Source organism: Chiroxiphia lanceolata, chromosome 8, assembly GCF_009829145.1.
Source record: "Chiroxiphia lanceolata isolate bChiLan1 chromosome 8, bChiLan1.pri, whole genome shotgun sequence".
NCBI classification, from domain to species: Eukaryota; Metazoa; Chordata; class Aves; order Passeriformes; family Pipridae; genus Chiroxiphia; species Chiroxiphia lanceolata.
Window position 1 is genome coordinate 19,313,684 of NC_045644.1, and position 19,175 is coordinate 19,332,858.

At 44.5% G+C, this 19,175-nt stretch overlaps 1 protein-coding gene across 2 annotated transcripts in view; it reads left to right on the forward strand.

The window, feature by feature from the left end:
• The first annotated feature begins 2,472 nt into the window (after positions 1–2,472).
• ANTXRL (ANTXR like) overlaps positions 2,473–19,175 on the forward strand; it is a 58,804-nt gene continuing 42,101 nt past the window's right edge. Inside the window, exons 1-6 of one of the 2 annotated variants that reach the window (XM_032695394.1) lie at positions 2,473–3,074; positions 14,530–14,601; positions 14,736–14,807; positions 16,888–16,969; positions 17,072–17,105; positions 19,058–19,137. In XM_032695394.1, coding sequence (XP_032551285.1) covers positions 2,914–3,074; positions 14,530–14,601; positions 14,736–14,807; positions 16,888–16,969; positions 17,072–17,105; positions 19,058–19,137 — 501 coding nt within the window. In that variant the 5' untranslated portion in view covers positions 2,473–2,913. Of the gene's footprint in view, positions 3,075–12,610; positions 12,662–14,529; positions 14,602–14,735; positions 14,808–16,887; positions 16,970–17,071; positions 17,106–19,057; positions 19,138–19,175 lie in introns of those variants that run through there. The other variant, XM_032695395.1, reaches the window with a different exon arrangement.

A 19,175-nucleotide genomic window follows, 5' to 3' on the forward strand; every position in this document is an offset into this window, starting at 1 on the left:
TGGCCCGCCCTGCCTCCCCGCTCCCCGCCTTTGGGCAGAAGTGCTTACCCCACACAAACCTCGCTTCGGCTTCGGACCTAGCAGGCTTGCCCGGCGAGTGTGACAGCCACCGGAGGGGCTCATGCAGATCGGAAAACCAGTTTTGTCTAAAAGAGGAGGCTGCGGTGGCGGGAGGCGGCTCTGAAAGGCAGCCCGCAAGCCCCCGCCGCGCCCGGCCCTCCTCGCAGGGGCTGGAGGAACAGGGAAGGGGCGCTAGCAGAGCCATAGCCCTCCATTCCACAAGGTGTTTCTGCCCAACACTAACCGTGGCAGGACCCAGCCGTATCCTTGTTTTGTGTATGCTCACCTAGCCTTAAAACGTCCCCCTCGCCGGGCCCTTTGGAGAAGGCAGGTGAGCCATCCATCTCGCTTTGCAGAGTCAGAGAATATATTAGAGATCAGAAAACAGCAGTGCACATTCTGCACATTATCGGAAAATAGTTACCGCGGATTTTTTCTCGTTAGTGCCTTACTCGGCTTTGGAGACTCTCTTGAAGTCTGCCGCGTTAGTTTACGAAACAGTCCTATATTCACGAGACACCGGGGGAAACTGGAGCCATCAACATTTTTATTTTGTTTCGAAAGGCCACGGTGTGTGCGGGGAAGGACGGCTGCCTCGGGCAGGGGGTGGCGAGGGCGGCCGGGACTCAGTGCGGGGGGTGCTGCTCCCGGCGACCGCACAGGCTGCGGACACTAGTGGGCACCGTCGAGGCCGAAGGCCGGCGGAGCGGGAGGAAGGGGGATTCCTGCTGCCCAGCAGCCGCTTGCTCATTTTTTGTGAATGTCGCCAGAGAGGATGTGGGTTTCTTGTATTTCTCCGTGATCTAAGTAATCGCTGGGTCTCAACTGGCCACTGCTCAAAAACCTTTAAAGTGGTGAGCTCAAGCAGTGCCTTCAGCTGTTAGCTGGGCATAGTTAAACGGGGCGAAAGGCTGAAAACCGGTGGACCCTCTAATCTTTTCTTGATAAGTCCCCGACCGCCGCCGCGGTTGGATGTGTCTGAACTTGGTCCAGCACAGAAATAGGGAACTGAAACCGAGATGCTTTCCCCGAAGTGCAAATTTTATTTCAGACTTGCAGGCAGCAGCTGATACCGCACAAAACACGGCAAGGGCTGCTAGAAGGGGCGCTGGATGCGACGGGGAAGGGGATTTGCGCGGAGGCGGCAGGAGCGCCGTGTCCACGCGTGTCCTCGTCGGGCGCAGAGAGAAAGGGCCCGCCGCCTGCGCGACATCCCACCGTTGCCCGATGGAGGCGGGTAGGGCTCAGGGCAGAGCTGCCGTGTGCTGTGGGGAAACAATCCAGGTGCCCACGCCCGTACCCCCGCACCGTGGCCCCTTCAGCGCCTCCTCGCAGGGCAGCGAACTCAGCCCGCCCGGGCCGGCCGTGCGCCCCTGCGGGTACCGGCATGATCGGGGGGAGCAGGTATCACTTTTTACTGCTGGCACGTGGAAGCGGCTCTTGGCCGCAGCCTTACGGCTCAGCTTCCCGAGTGAAGAGGTCCCAGCGATGCAAGTGGGTGTTTGGGGGACTGATGCCTGATGGGGCAGCGCGCCAGCGCCCCACAGGGGATGGATTCCTTCCACCTTGACTCGCGTTCCGAAGCCTCCCCCCAAGAAAGAAAGAGAAATGTCTAGTCCCAACTCCGTCATGCAAAGTGACTCCGTTCGCATCCCTCCCCGTGGCTCTTTTCATTAATTAGGGGCTGCAAAGGGTATGGGGGAGGGGGAAGCGGCTGGAAGCCACTAATTATTCCAACTTTGGAGACAGCATCCAGATGAGCTGGGCCAACTCTTTAGGGCAGTGCTTTGTAACCTTTGTGTAAGAGGCGGGGAGTGGTTATGCTACTGTGCAAAGCCTCCATTAAGGGATTGCGTTTCATCGTTGCTCATTGCCTGCAGGATGTGTGCAGAGTCCAAGGGCGAGTGGACCAAGTTTTCCACGGAAGAGAAACAATATGCTGTGGCACGAGAGGGCTGTGAAAACCTGCCCCTTACCCCCGCCCCCAGGCAATAACCTTTTTAATTGCGCTCATCTGCAACTAGATTTTTCACAACTGCCCCCTCGCACCATCCCCCCACCTCCGGTTTGTCACAGGTTTTTGCAATGACGCCCGTCTCCTACATCAACTTCTTTCCGCCTCGGCCACTGCCCCCCTCAGCCCTGGCCACCTCAAGGCTCCTTCCCCTCCCGAGCCTGGGAGAGACCAGGCTTAGTGGGACGCGCAGCGATGCCCCGGAATGTGGCTGGGCTGCCCCTGTCTCTGCCTGGGCTCCCCTCCCGCCGCCGGCGGAGTCTCCTGCTCCGTTCCCCGCTGTCCTGCCCCGAGGGCAGTGCGAGAGGAAAGGAGGGAGGAACGCCCGAGCTGTGCCCCGGGGACGATGGAGAGGCGCCGGGGTAGCGATCCCTAACCTCGGTCCCTCGCTCGCAGCAGCTTCTCCCACCTCAGTATCCCGGAACAGGAAAGTCCCAGTTCAGCTTGCCCCCATAAGATCCTGTCTCCCTCCTCCCGCTCCCCTCCCTCTGCCCCTTCCTGCCTCTAGCCCTTGCGGGAGGAATCTCTTCTCTCCTTATGGGACGGGGCTGACTGCTCGGGGCAGCTGCCGAGGCGGCGGGTTATGGGGTCTGGGCTCCGGGAATCATCTGCCTGGGCTCTGCCCCCAGTCCTGAGCCAGCGGTCCGGTGTCCGGCGGGCAGGGCTGCCTTGAGCTCTCAGGGTTGAGCTGAGATTCTGAAGTTAGTGATTTTTTCGTTTATTTGCTTGTTTTGATTTTTTTTCTCTACCCTCGGTGCTTCCGAAGTGCCTGTAAGATTTGCAGAGAGCGAGGGGGAGAGAGAGACGGGGGGAGGAGGAAGAATTAAGGAAGGGAAAAGATGGCGAGTTGCTGGAGGAGCGTGGAGAAAGCGGCATTTTTGTGCTGCTTCTTGCTGGCAATGGGGAGCCTAATCTCCTGCGCCCGCCCGGAGGAGGAGGAAGAGCAAGAAGAGCAGCGCTCCTGTCACGGTGCCTTTGATCTCTACTTCGTCCTGGATAAGTAAGTGACAGTCGCATTTAAAAACGTTTATTCACCCTTGAGTGACTCCTTGCAGCGGCAGGGACGTTGTTTCCCCCGTCTCCCCGCGTGGCTTTGCCTGATGCCAAACATGATGTGTGGGGCTGGTTGAGTATTTTTGCTTCCCAAAACTTGCACGTTTTCAAGAGGAGCATTTAGGGTAGCATTGTGCTTTATCCTGGGTTAGTTTCACGTGCAAACCTGGGAGATCATGTCGCTTTAAGGTTGCAGTACTTGGTATGCGGGCTTTGAGCATTTCATTTGAGGGGATGTTGGTCAGTGCCCCCAGAACTCCTGGGGGTTTGTGTCAAGACTCGGGGTATGTGCTGAGATGTCACCTGTGGGACTTAGTGGTGCCAGGGCTGTGCTGACCTACCTAAAGTTAAGACCAGACTGTTTGTATGTAGTGGTTGCTTTTTTAATGACTCGCTTATAATAACAAGGTTTTATAAAACTTATTTTTGCTGAACTTCTTTGGAATTGTCTAAACTTGTGTTTGAGTAACATCTATTAAAATAGCTTGTCAAATACTTTTCTTTAATACTATGTCAGCTGAATTCAGGTATGGCCAGGAGGTATGATTAAGCTCACAGGTATAGGCGTGTTACAGCAAGCACTAGCAAGGCAAGTGGTAAACTGGTGCACCCACAAGTGTTTTTCAGAAGGCATGAATTTCTGTTTCCCCTGATGTACTGCTGGCTTGACAAGGGTTTAACTCAAGGAGTAAATTGTTAGTCTCCCACATATACTCAGTGTGATGGCTGTGTTATCTAATACATCCTGGATTGTCTGTATGACATGGTATTATGAAAGACGGAAGACTTTTCTTCATGGTTCTTGCCCACAAGCCAGGTATGAGCTCTTCACTGTGCTGTTTCCCAGCTGGGAGAGCTATTCAGTCCATAAGGCCTTCTGCACAGCCTGCAGGAAGCGAAAAGCTACCATCACTCAGGATGTACATTCCTGTATTCAAAAGGAAAAAGTAAGTATCAGTAAGTAGTGATTCTGATTTTAGAGCAAAAGAAGCTGAAGATTAAAGGCCTTCTGTCTTTCTAGAAGATGCACTAATACGCCATGTGGTCATTGTTTTGTTTTCCTTTCACTAAGAACTTGTCCCTGAAGTAACTTACGTGTCTAGAAAGAGCTCTGTGGAAGGCTATTGTTAGTTCTCAAATTTATTGCTACCAGGCTTTCTAGGAGTGACTGGTACTGTTGTTATGCCCAGTTCCTGTATTGAATTCCCTGTAAGAATGACTGTTGGTGATTGCAGTATGGGTTCTCTGTCTTCTATAGTGCGATTTCCTTGTTTACAATGACATTGAGTACTCCTAGCAATCTCCACACTGTGCTTCTATGATACTTTTCATCTGTAGATCAGAAAGCACTTTATTGGCTGTTATTACTTATGTTATATTTGGGGAAATAAAGGCAGAGAAGAGAGCAATTTGCTCAGAGTTACTGATCTGTCAAGCAATAGGAAGTTGATCATGTAAGCAAGTTTCTCTCCAGTACTATATACCTGAAATAATGTGTTTTCTTTTAGCAAGCTACAGGTCTTTTATTTTGTTTCAGGTGCTATCCTCTCACTACAGTGGTCCACTGGAAACTGGACCTGATTACGGTTGAAGTAAAAAGTCATGTGCTTGGGTTCCAGTGGGAAAATTCTCTTTGGCTTCAGCTGCAAACTGAGTCTTTATGAGTTGTAAGAGTTACATCAAAGAGTTCCTCTTTGGTAAAAAGCTGTAATGAGTTATTTAGGCTCCTGAGTGGTTTTAGAATCTATCCCTGCTCCTACCAAGTCTGTGACAATGTGGTGGCAAAGCTGCTTTTGGTCTCAATGAGATTGCATTACAATCCATATGGGTGATATTAGAGTACTGGATCTTGGGAGCCATAGGTCCCATGGTGGGTAAGGGTGTATTTAGTCCCAGCTGTATTCTGTGAGATCTGGCACAACACAAGGAGCTTTATGGAGGCACATAGAGACTAAGTGAATAGACTTTGGATCTTGGGACAGTTCATGAAGAAGGATCTAGGTAACTCTTTAGTGTTGAGAAGGGTCAGGGTATTCCATAGGGATAAGGCAGGAAGCCAGTCAGAAGCAGCTGGTAAATCTGTAAATGCAGTGGGCACCTTATTTTATAATTGGATCCATGCTGATACTTATCTGCTAAGAATTCTGGCTCTGATTTCTAATGGGAGAAACCCCCCAAAAACCCAGCCATATACACCACAGAGTATCCTCATATGGCTTGGGTATTGCCTCCCTTTGTTGGTGCCTTGCCAGTCTGAAGTTAGATACAGTCTTAATTAGCTGTCTAACAGTGGGACTGAAGTAGTGGCTCTGTGAAAACTCCAGGCTTTAATCCTGTGACCCTGTAGTGAGCTCTCTTGCTGAATGACAGGCCCTGTCTCTAAAGTCAGCCTGAGTGAACCAAAATGACTTTTAAGTCTGCTTGGCTTTGCTTCTCCATAGAAAGATGTAATCACACATCAGTAGGAGGCAATTTGGAAGAAGTCAACCAACCTTTCTCCTTATGCAGTGTGTGTTACTGCAATGTCTATACTGGGGTGTGATTTTTGCTGTTTATTCTACCAGGCAAAGTCTATGGGGATTTAATCCTGCAGGCAACAACCATCAGATGGAAAAGATCATCTTCTGGTGAAGTTATTGGTATAATATATATGCTGCCAATTAGAAGAAGAAACTCACTGTTTTCTTACAATTCTTCCTCTGCCTGAAGTTGATTGCAGTCCTTTATGTTAACTCCATAGGATAGGCAAGATCAGAGCAGTGGCACTAAGCCTTAGATGCCCAAGAAGCTGGCATGGTGAAAGGGAAAAGCAGCATGTGTGGGAGGGAGACCAGCCATCACCCTCCTTAGGATTGACCGTGCCAGAGCCACATTAAGATTGCCTCAAGGAGCAGATCTCTTGAAGCTAGGAGAAGTGGACATTCACTGGCTGCAGAGGCGGCTGCCTAGAGTCTGCAATCTTTTGCTGTTTGTGTGTCACTCTTTATGAGTTATGCAGGCTTGAGCTTATTTGGAGGTGTAGTGGAAGACTTTAAATTATCATACCGAAGCAGCAAAAATTTTTCTGTTTGCAGCTAAGGCACTTTCTCTTCATGAGGTAAGGCAATGCACCTTTCAATTGGCATACCCATGTCTCCTATGGCGTGTAGTAAGATCAAGTCACCTGTGATAGCAAAGATCTCCGTTTTACCTTTAAACAATCATAACTCTTAAACCCAACATAATGGATCGTTGAGTAGTTCTCACTTGCTGTGGTTGCTTCATTTGCTTAGGTTGTCCAGATGCACAAGGAACTTGTTTCAGTCCTATCCCAAACTGTGGAGGACAGATCCTGTTAGAGATTTGATTGCTTGACCATCAGGTCTTGTAGTGACGTACTTGAATATATAAATAACTCCTTTCATCTTGCCTTGCTGTTAACATCCAGCTGTTGTTTGTAATCATATTGAATTGCACTTGCAGAGCAGAAAGGATGACTGGCCTCTTGTGTTTCCTTATTATATCAGTGCCTAGTAGCATCATTATAATTGTTTATTAGTGCAACAAATAGAAACTCTTTTAAAGTAAGGACTTACAACTGCCATAAATATCTGCCTCTGGTGATGCTTGACATGACAGATCTGAGCTGCAGAGCTGTATATGTTTTATATTTACCAAGTATGGAGAGAGTTCCTGATTATTTTTGACTGTGAAATAGACAAAAGTATTTTCTTATTTTTTCTGCTGGGATGCTTGCTAAAAGTTGTTTGGATTTTGAGGAAAAATGAGCTGCACAGCCTTGGGAAAATTTTTCCTTTTTCCACAGCCCAGGTGATGGCAGTGGAAATGTGGCAGTGGGTAAAGCCTTGGCTGGTTTTGTTTAGTTATAACTGATTTTTGGGTAGTCTGGCCTAACTACCCTTTCTCCACTCCTCATCTTCCCCCTGAGCTTCTGTGTAGTATCTCTTTGAGGCTCTCTTGTCTTTTTGGGCCTATTACCTTTGTTTTACTTTGTCTCCTGTGTTCCAAGAGCATCTCTGTCAACAGCAACTTTGGTAAAGACATCAGTATGATATGCCCAGCCTCTCACTTGTAATCCATTTTGCAGCTGCCTCTCTTTAAACTTGGTAAGCCTCGCTCCAGCAGTGAACGGTCACTGGTAGGGACCTGGTGGGGAAGAACACAACCTCTGTTTAGATGTGAATTAGCTACCCTGTCCAACCTCCTTCATGATTTTGTGTTTTGAGTCTGTGTCCCTTTCCTCAGCTTGCCCTTGAAAAGGCAGTTTTGTGGGGATGGGAAGTGTCAGGAGGGAAACAGGTTGATACTTCCTAATTTGCTTTAGGCAAACCAAAAAGATTTCAGAGCAAAAGGCATTTCAGGAGCTGCTTTTCAATATCAGCTTTTATAATTATAAATGTATGGGAAGAGGAAGAGAGGCTGACAACACTGTTGTGGTTGGAAGTGAGATTGCTGGCAAAAATAGGTGTCTGAACACATCACCTAACTTAATTACGTTTGAAAGTTTTGTATTGACTGACTTAAACCGGTGCTGAACTACCTTTTCTCTAAGCAAGAATACCTACCTACTGCAGCCAGGCTTCAGTTCATTGTAAGATGTAGAACCTGATGCAGGTCAGCTGAGAGGAGCTGCTGTCTGAACAGAAGCATCACCTTTGTTTCTTAGATAACATTGATTTCTATTTAAAAGTGGTTGTGACTATCTCTTCCTCCTTTGTTGCCTGAATTCCCCCTTTACAATTTGACCACATCATCTATGTGATACCTCTCATAATCTCCAACTGCCTGTAAGCAATATGTTTTTATTGTTTTCAAAACATAATCTGTTGGTATTTTGCCTTTGCATCTTTCTTTGTTGTGGTTTTATTGCAGCCAGTGCTGTGATTTGCCTACACCCAGGTATATGGCTCGGAATGTTTCAAAGCAAATTTTTATTCTGCTTCAGACATACCTATGTTATTTGAACCAGGTTTTATTTGTTTGTATTTTGTCTGATATTATTCTGTCAGCTTTGACTTTTGTCAGGGAAAAAAATATTCAGGAAAATCGATTATCCTTCCTTCTGCTCCAAGAAAAAAATTCTTTATAAAATACAAGGTGAAGCTAATGGGTAATGGTTATTTGACGTAAAACATGTACAGTTAACAGGAAGAAAAAGCCATGGCAGCTTGTCATTTGCAGTCTATTTATGCATGTAACTAAATCTGATTTATTTGGGGCTTGAGCCAAGGAAATAAACCGTAAGATTCCCACTGACCTGGGATTTTTGTTTGTGTGTGTTCAGTGATTGAGAATTTCATTACTTTAGTCTGGGTTTGCAGGCCAAATGCTGGTGCAAATTGTGAGTTTGTATGAGGTGTAGTAGGACTGAACCTTTTGATCTCAAATGCAGAAATGAATTGACTTCTGTGAGATATTCACAGCTTTGGAGTTGTATATCCCTGCTCCTGGCTATCATTTGTACCTTGTAAGAATGTTGCAGCATGACTGGGATTGTGTGCCCCACTTTGTTCCCCGTGTTTTGCTGAAGAGTACCAGGATGCTAAGAGTGGGTCTCCCTGCCCTGATGCTGCTTAGAGCATCTCTGGACCTTCACAGAGAGATATGAAGTGGTTGGATGCAGTGGGAGCATGGCTTCTGAATTTCACTTTGTGCCCTTTTGTTGGCTAGGGACTTAGCAAGAGGTATAATGTAGCATCAGGTGGACAGAATTTGTCAACCAGATGGATGACTGTAGGATTAAAGGGCATTGTTTTGAGGCATGATTTCATAGAAATCTCTAATATTGCTGCAGACTTTATCAGTAGCTTTATAGGAGAAAAGCTAGGTATGAAATTAGTGGGTTTGGTCATGAAACCTTTTAGATTCAGGTACTTTGGATCCTGTGCTCAGATGCTGGCCTAGGATTAAAATCCATTTTCCAGTCACCTCTCTGCATCTTCCCCTCCCCACTCCAGCCCTTGTTTTGTCCATTAATGTTACAAGTACTCTGAAGCAAGGACTGTCTCAGAATGGCTGTCTCTGCCAGTGTTTCTAATTGCCTCTGGAGCAGATAATAGAAACTAGTCTTTCCTTGCCTGGATGAATCACCCAGTCAAGGTCCCTTCCATGCTTGCAAGAAACATTGCTTGGGAAAGGAGGATTCTTGTCACTTTGAATGCTCTGCTGGCTCAGAAGGGAGCAGAGGGGTGGATGAGCAATTGAGCATGCGTGTCTGAAACCACAACAAACTAAATGCCCCAGGGTTTGCTTTTATTGCAGAGCCATTATTAGCCATGTGCAAGAATTTTGTTGTCTACAATGTGGTTGTGACCACAAAAAGCCCTCGAAATAACAGTGTTTCATTTCTGAGCAATGGGCCATGTACAGTGCCACCATTAGCTCAAGGAAGTAGAGATTTACTGAGACCTACAAACTCAATAGGAGGTATACTCCCCTGACACTGTACTCAGACTAAACCCATCAGTAATAATGTTTCTTTTTCTTGCTTCAGGATCTGCAGAATTGCTGCCTTGAGCTAAATCTGTAATGGAGGCAAATGTGCACGTGGTGTGTGTGTATGTGTGGAATAGGACAAGGGACAGTGCTGTGCTCTCAAGGGATTTCACTTTGTCACTTTCAGCAGGGATGAAAGGCTTTGGGTCCTGTTGCCTTCTCTCTGTGTATGGTAATAAAAATATTTACTGTTTGGGTAGGGCTGGAGTTTTAACTTCTACTGCAAAGCTGCATGAGTGCTGTATATTGCACTGGGTTGATCTGTGTGTACTCCTGACAGTGAATTTAGTGGTAACTGTGCATCACATACTCTAGGACAGACAGAACTGGCCCTCCTGGTTTTTGCTTGCTGAAGTGACTGAGCTGAGAGCAGCATCCCATATGCCAGGGTTGCGCTGCTTCATTTCTCTGGGCTCCAGCTTCCTCTGCCTCTGGGAACCTCTTAGGAAAGAAGAGAATGTTTCCAATCCATCTTGCTCTTTGTTGTCTGAACAAACAGCAGTGAAATACTTCACGTTGGGTAGGCACAACTCTTAACATGCTCACTGTTTTTATACTGACGCAGAACTCTGCTAAACTAGAAGGAATCTCTCCAAAGTCAGTAGGAGCAGAATCAAGCCTTGGAATCACATCACTTCCTTCCACCCCCAGAAATACTTGCTGACCTCCTCTTTTCCCCTCCCATCAAGTGGTAGCAATGTGAAATTAAGGAAAACGGCAGCAGCAGGAGCTGCGGCAGCAGCTGCTCCTCTGAGCCCAGTCCTGATGAGGCTGGGAGGACATTCTTTCCTGTGTTGTGGTTTGCTGACTTTTCTCTTTGTCTGGTGTAATGGGAGCAAAGCTTGTGGAGAAGGGAGCATGCTCAAGACAAATGACTCCTGTGATTTTTTTCATAACTTCACTTGGGCCAAATTCTGGTCCCAATTGCATAGGTATAAACCAGGGCTTCTCTGGTCCCACTCTGGGTTCACCCCAGTGGAACAGGCAGCAGAAGCAGGCCCTGAGATGCTTTCTGGGGCATTCTGGCTGCCCACAGCAGCGCTGTATTGCTTTGCTCTTTCCTTCACCATGAGAATTATGCAACCTCCGAGGCCTGAAGTCTCACCATCCTGCATGACTCCAAAAGGCATACAACCTGCTTGTCACCCGTTTGTCACCATCTGCAGAGGTCTTTGGCTTGTGGTGCTCGATAGTTTGCAGAAAATGTTAGTCTCACTGGGCTTCCTCAGTGGGGAGAGCACAGGGAGGAAGGCCAGGGCTCAGCTGAGTGGTGACAGCCTTCGACTGATGTGAGGAGCTGAACCAGGTAGCCGATGGCTGAAAGCAGGCAACCCACAAGGCCTGCAAGATAGTTATAGCTGTAACACAGGCTTTCTTTATTTTGCAGACAGCCACAGTGCTGTCTTGCTGGACCTACTGGTACAGAACTCCACAACAGGATACGTAGGATTCCCTGGCTGTGTCACTTCCCCATGGCTTCTCCCAGTTGCTGATGGGGGGGGGGGGCGAGTGTGTCCCACCCCAGTGTTTTTTCTGCACAGTGCTGATCTTTTCCATGCTTCATTTATTCTTTTCTCATTATTCTGAAGTCTTCACAGTTCCTCAGGAATCTTACAGGAGAGTATCGTTTGGTGGCCAAACAGACCAGACAAGGAATCTGTTTATTTACTGATGGTACATTGGGAATCACATGCCAACTCTATCTGAGGCTCCTATTAGCACAGGTACACCGATTAAGAGGAGTTTGTTCTTACTTACTGTAAAGTTTGAAGGGAAACAAGAAAAGCACCAAAATGGCTGTAAAAATTATGCTGTGTGGATGTCCAAGGGTAACGTGTATTGCAGAGCATCACTGAAAGACCCTGTTCTTTCTCTGGGCTTGGTAACTGTGGAGTTAAATATAAGTACGGCTTTCAAGCATTGGTCGTGGTCAGAAAGGAGCTTAGAGTATGTTTGGAGCTTCCCACATGCCATGGGAAACCAGGGCAAAAGCCTCTGAGTCTGATTCAGCCATGAAGGGCAGCAAGTTAGTTTATACTGACAGCAACAGTGACTCTGCAGTGTGGAAAAATAAGATCCCAAAGGCAGTGAAATGGGTCAGGATTTTCAGTAGTGTTGGGCAGTTCTGTTTGTCAGTGTTGGGGCTCATATTTGACAGCATTTGGCAACTTACTATATAATTTAACAAACATTTTGTTGTTAAAGTTTTTTTTTTTTTTTTAATCTACCATTAAAACTGATGTTGCTGGTAGTATGGGGTCAGGCCTCTGGGGCAACATATGAAACTATCAGGACAAACCCAAGAAGCCTCCAAAACATGTATATATGAAATGGCAAATAAAAGTACATTACAAGCAGGGATATTTAGAGGTGAGCTTTGGTGGGAGGGAGAGGAAATCAGGTTCTTCTATACGCCAGGCCACTCCCACTGGTGTTCATAATAGGTTAGACATGACTGGCATTTGTGTTATTTGGGCACCATTTGCAGTGGGAGATGACACACCTGGGCTTGAAGGAGTGCGATGGGGAAAGTGATTAAGTGCTGACCACTTCACTGGTACTCTCTCCATGGGATTTAAAAACATTTATATTTTCTTGCTAGTATTTTTATTTGGCTTTGACATTTCCCCATTGATAGGTGGGACACTTTGATACGTCCCAGCTGATAAGCAAGATGCGAGTGCAGCATTCTTCTTAGGGGAGAAGGGTGTTTCATTATAGTCAAAGTACGTGGAATTGCATAGTATTAAGGTTATCTGTGCATTTTCAGTTTAAAAGTCTTCATGTTTTTCCCCTATTACTGACTTACGACCTTTTTGAATTTTCAGTGTCTAGGCTGTTTTACCAAGATGTTCTTTGCCTGAGGAGTAGATTAAAAAAAGAGAAGGGAGGGGGGAAAAAAAGGATTCTGACAGTCCCAAGAAGATACTGAAAATGGTTTGTTGCTGTTCTAAAGAAAATTCACTGCTACTTTCTTTTCTGGATTGCATCAGTGCCTCTGCAGCTGGCAGTAGAAATTTGATACCTTGTCCAAAATAGGTCAGTCTTTTCCAAGTGAGAAACTATGGGTATTCTGTGTAGGGAATTGACTTCATTGAAAATTTCAGGAATTGAATTTAAGTCAGATGGCAAACTCAGAATGAAATTGAGAGTGTTGGCTCCAAAGGGGAAAGAATACAAAAAAATTGGGAGCTGTAAATGCATCTTGGAGAGATTCAAGGAAAATCTCTCTGACTTCATGTTTAGAGATTTAGCCTAGGATTTTCAGAAAAATCCTGGAGAACTATAGGTGTTGAGCTGTCTTGGATCTCTTTTGGAAAAGCAGTCTTTAAACTATATACCTTGCATGAGTTATGGATTATTGTTTTAATGATGAGGAAAGGGTTAATTTGTTAATAGTGCCAGCACCTTTCATTGGTGCTGTTCACAAATACACTGACGTGTTGTTGTGTAGCACACATAAATGAGAGACTGTAGAGGATCCAGACCCTTGGTTTGAGCAGTCCCTGGTGTTCTGTTGCCCTGTCTGAGTGCCTGGCAATTTCTTCATTCTCTGATAACCAGTTTGTTCTGTGAATGAATCACCAGTTCTCCAGAAGAGCAGCATAAAAGCACAGGGTTACACAAGACAGCTTATTCTAGCTTTTGTACTTCAGGAGACTCCTTTTGGTCCTTGTCCCTTTATCTTTGCTCTTCTCCACTCTGCTGGCACTGCTGCAGGGCAGGCAGTGCCATACTGCATTGCACATGTGGGCTTCTGTGTGCTGCTCTGTACCTGACATACCGAGGGCAGGAGTGACTGGCACGGGGTCACTTGGAAAGCCCATAGCAGAGCTGAGAATTGTAATATGAAATTGTTTTCTCACGTTTACACAGAAAAATGCCTAGCCTCAGTTAAGAGGACTCCTACTGCTTTATAGTAGTTAAATTTCAGAACTTTTTTAGTTCTGCATCTAAGCCCCTGTGATTCTTCTGTATGTGCCATTGTTTCATTTATCGTTCTACCTAAAACACCTGAGAGATGAGTTTGGCAAGCAAGGAAAGCAAATGGGTCATTCTTTCATAAATGTCACAGTCCTAGGGAGGGCTTTTAAAACCACTGACTTTTCATGCTTTGTTGCCTTTTTAATGTCTTGAAAGTGTATGGTATAGAACAACACAGTAGAAATTGCCTATAGTTTACTGTAGAGTTGCTGTGTGCAGGGCTCTGTTTGCGGTCTGAGTCCCATCAGACTGTGGGGGTCCCTGATAAGACTTGGCAAAAAAAAAAAGCCAGGGAGTGCCAGTAATACAATTGTATATAATGGGAATGGTAGCATGAATAAGTCCTCTGCATGTAACTAAGTTACCCAAGTTTTCACAAGAAATCTACAATGGAGCCAGGGATTGACTGTCCATAACACTAGTCCAGCAAATTAGCCAAGAGTACTGCTTTTCCTTTCTGAATTATTTCAAAAGCTTTCTCTTTTGAAACAAACAGTAATTCATGGAAACATTCTCCCACGCATTCTGGGAGAATAGAAGATCAGTCAAGACTCTGTGGCTTCAAGGGCAGAGCTGTGCTCTAGGGAAGTAAATAACCTGCTAGCAGATGATTTAATGAAGTCGAATAAAATTAATTAAACTAAAAGAAGATATTTATATTTTATGCTATAAAAGGAATAAAAGCAGATGGAAGGGTTACTGAACTTTTTTCAGTATTGTATGGTAAACTGTTTCAGACCTATTTTACTTGTCTTTGAGTCAGTCAATTTTGTCTTCATGGTTCCTGTTACAGCTTGCAACACAACTGTATATAATTTATGTCCCTACCTACCTTTGGAATAGGTCAGGTTTAAAACTCAAAGTGGAACAAGGAATTTAATTGCAAAGAAAGATTAATATAATGAATTATGTTTTGTATGCAGATCTGGAAGTGTCAGAAATCACTGGACTGAGATTTACTCTTTTGTGGAAAGCCTAGCGGAGAAGTTCATAAGGTAAAGTTTTCTTAAGATGATATTTTAATTTCCTATATTTATACAACTTATTTTTTTGTTCAGTGCTTCTTAGCAAATGAAAATTTGCTGAAGTATTGTGTGTGACATGGCTCTGGCTTGTTCTTCTGTTTCAGTCCAATGTTGCGGATGTCTTTCATTGTGTTTTCTTCACGAGGCACTACAATCATGAAACTAACAGAGAACAGGCAAGTACTCCCCACAGCTTTCATCCAGAAGTACCCTCCATCCCTCCTCTCAAACAGTGAGTCTCCCCAGAATTTGGAGGTCTGTTTTGATCCTTGGTGTGGCAGCAACTGAAATCCTCTCCACCATTCCCAGCTGGAGGAGGGCTTAGAAAGCCTTTAGGTCTCCCATTACAATTTTCTTTTTAGCTTTATAAGAGAAAGGCAGCACTAGGCTGTCTGTTCTTTACTGCAGTATTTCAGGGAGAAACTACATTTCCAGCTGAAGATCCAGGTACATCCTTGCTATCCCCAACTACCCAAACAAGGGCTGTTTTTGTGGAAGAGATCTCAGAGCATGAACTGATGAGCGAAAGATTGTATGAAAATCCCCCAGTGCCCTTGGAAGAGACTCAAAGCCCTGAACTTTACACCAGCAGGTGGTCATACCCAGTGCTGGAACACTCCCTTACCAGGCTATCACACCCCTCTCCTGGGCTGCCTGCAGACAGCACCCATGCCAGAGGTGGTTTGCAAAGCCAGGTGACAGGCTTTGTAAGAAAAGTCTGAAGCTGGAGCAAAATTCTTGTTGTGACCTTCACAAATTCTTTTTTAAACAAACAAAAACCCACAAACAAAACTCAAAACCACCACCCGCCAAAAACATCCCAATCCAACCCCCCTCTCAAAAAGAAAAACAATTTAATTTGCCTTACACATGCAAATCCCTGTTGGGGGTGTTTCTTTCATTTCAGCATAAAGTCCTCACTTTTGCTGCTGCTGCTGTGTGTGTGAGAAGACCTCAATAGTACAGGGCACCCTATAAATAATGGGGACTCTGCAGCAGTCTTGAAAGAACAACCACTTCATCTGCTTTGTACTCTAGGGCTTTATCCAAAGCCAGAAACCCTGCAGGGGTCTTGCATTTCTACTGGCTACCCTGAGTTTTTGCTCAGGTCTCCATCACGTACTGTGGTGACAGAGCTCAAACTTGCTTACTTTTCCCAGGTGGATTTACTCTTTGCAAGGTGGAAAGTAGACAGGAACCCTGTGGCAACATGTTGAACATGGTATTAGTGTTCCTTCTCCTAAACTCCTGTTCTCTCTTTGTGGGCCTTTTCAGCTCATTTTGTACTTCAAAAGGGTAAAAATGTGCTTTTTGCCCTAAGGACATCCCCAGTCCCAGCTCCTGATTTTTACCTTTATCCCACATAGACTCCTGTATTCTCTGCAATTGTGGTTGTGTCATGTAAAATACCCAGTTGCAAAATGGAGTTTAGATAGGTTCTCACTATTCTTTTAAATAAAGGATTCCCCATGGCATCCTAAGGTGATTTTTGAACTACCTACATCTTTATCTGTTGAATATTTTTGCCTTATATGTGTTCCATAAATATGATGAAAACTTTGCCAAGGATCAGGGTCTTTTAGTGATCCGTGATAATTAAATTATTAATTTCACTGAGGTTATTCTAGGTATTTGTGGTGTATGAAGCTATGCAACAGGGGTCATGGTATCCAAGGGCCTCAGGTTCCAGGGAGAGAAAGCTGTGCCCCAGGAAAGTTGATCAGTGCCTGGTCGAGGATAGGACATTCTCATCGTTCCCATTGTCTTCTATCATCTTTTGGCCTCTGTATTTATATTCAACTGTCCTCGTGACTGATTGGATATGGAGTTTTAATTTTTCCTATTTTCGTGACAGGATCATAAGCTTTAAATTCTCTTTTGGTCTGCAGTTTGTTGAAGTTTAATATCTGGCATTTTCCTTAATTCAATCCTTTCCCAGCTGACAGTATACCAGAATTAGGGAGCAGGGACAGAATTGCATCTGTAAGATATGTTACCCTAACACTGTACTATGTATCTGATTTTGTGCCCCTATGAGTGCTTGGCTGGGAAATTGTGGATTTTGGAAAAAAGCTCGATTTAACCAGTGCTTTGGCTGATGGTATTGTACTCTGTGCAGTGTATTGACAGGGTGCATAATCTAGCTGTGGTACAGGAATATCTCAACAAAAGAAAAGAGGAACTTTTAATAAAATGTTCTCCTGGGGTTTTTTTTGTTTGTTTGTTTGTTTGTATTTGTTTTTTTTCAATCCAAAGGGAAGCCATAAGACGAGGGCTCGACATTCTTCGGGATGAAGTGCCTGGAGGAGACACGTTCATGCATGAAGGATTTAAAAGGGTATGCATCACAGTACCTACTTTCTTTGTTTTATGCATATAAACTTTGCTTACTTGATGCTGGTATACTTAAGGGCTAACAATGTTCTGCACTTCCTTGCAGGCAAATGAGCAAATTTACCATGAAACCTATGGAGGTATGTGTTGTATATTGTTCATGTTATATATCGGCATTGAAAAGACAGGGATTATAATTCTTTTTATGACCTGCAGTAAACCCGCTGAAAGAAGTATTGGAGAAGGAATTGGTGTTATGCAATACTACATTCCATTTTGACTACAATCCTACTTTTAAATGCATGATTCATGGTTTATTAAGACCAGAGAAGACCAGTATGATCCCAGATCTGACCATTGCAGAATGCAGACCAAACCATTTACAGCTACCCATACTGCACACAGGAGACAGAAATACCCAGGTTTTCCTGTGCCCTTCTGTCCTGATGCCTTCAACCCTGTCTCCTTTGTGTTCTCAAGTCCTCATTCTTATTATTGTAGGTATGAATACAATTAGCTGAAGTTTTTACATCAGTGTGAATGATTTGGGTTCAGATTCCAAGTTGCTAAAATGTACATTTTCACTAAATTTTGAGAGAAAAGTGTATTTGTGGGTTTTGTTTGTGCCAAAAGAAGGCATAATAAGTTAACAAGTCTTGCCTGGTTCATACCCTTGTGTGGGGTTGTTCTTGTGAGCTGATGGTCTTTTTGGAAGATGGATAGACAGACCAGTACCTTTTTATTAAAATAGGCTATGAGAGTAGAGTCTACAGCAGCAGCTCTGCACAACATTGCAGGCACTTCTGCCAGTAAAATCAGGAGTCCTGAAGTGTCCATCTGAAAACAATTTTACCTCATTATACCATATAGCTAAGAACTAATCAAGTATTCTGTAGATTTATTAGGGAGGAAAATGGAGTAGATGAGATCTGGATTCATAAACTAAATTATCAGGGAAGAAACAAGTGTAGAGAAGAAAACTAAATAAGATCTCCATTTTTTCAGCCTTTTTAAAGCATGCTGGGCAGAAAAAAAAAGAGGAATATGGAAATCCAAGCTATTTTTTTTCCTCCCAAGTTGCAGGTTGTTTTTTTAAGACTTATGTCTGTGCCTGACATGACATGGGAAGGACTGCGTGGCATAAGAAACCTGTCAGAACTAATCAGTCTTTAATTTCAGACAATATGGGGGAAGACACTTGAAATTGTAACAGATTATTTTGAAAAAATAACAAACACTTCCCTGAAAGTAACATGTGTGTATATTTTTTACTTGGCTTAAGAACTGTGGACTCAGAATGTTTGGTGGAAGGATAGTTTGCATGTTAATTTGGTTTAATTTTGTGAACTTGTTGCATTTTAGGCAGCATTGTATTCTATACTGTGTTACATATATAGATATCTGCAACCTATGCAACCTTTTCACTTAAGCTTATGTGGGATACGAAGTGTCGCCTCGCAAGACATGAATTTTTTTCCCTGATCTTAAGGTTTTCACATGCTCTGAATTCCTGTGAATTTTACTGGAAATTCTTGTTGCTTGGGAAGCGTAGGACTGATATGCTCCCCATTCCCACAACCTCACAGAAACACACTTCATACCATGTTCAGTGGGGTTGCTCTTTGAAAGTCTGCTGGAGAGGAAGGTAAAATGGCAGGAAAGCTCCTTTTGCAGAGGTATCTCTTACTACAATCTCTGGACAAGGTTTATCTACAAACAAGTTTGTCAAAAGAAAAGAGGAAACCTTCTCCTTCTCAGATCCATTTCATCAGTTCTCCACGTGAAAGGTGCTAATCTCAGTAGGTGCTGTATTTTATGCAGAACAGAAAAGTCCACGTGTGGACCTTGTTAGAGCAGCACTGCTCCTTCAGTGATGCTTGTGATGTGAAGGTGCACTGGTTTTTGGCTTATAGGATGCTTTGCATCTGGCCTTCAGCTGGTATATCACCAATCCATGCAAATTAGGCTGAGAATCTGGCCTTATGGTTTTGTATTTATTTTTCAGCAAAAAGGATTGCCTCACTTCAAACTTGTTTTTCATTGCTGAGTCTTGTGTCATATGTATGCAATCTGTTAACTGTCCTCCATGTAGGAGTTCGGACTGCTAGTGTGATTATTGCTCTGACGGATGGAGAATTGCAAGATGCTCAGTTTTATTATGCAGAACAAGAAGTAAGTCACCTTCATGTTTATCCAAACTAGTTTATGTC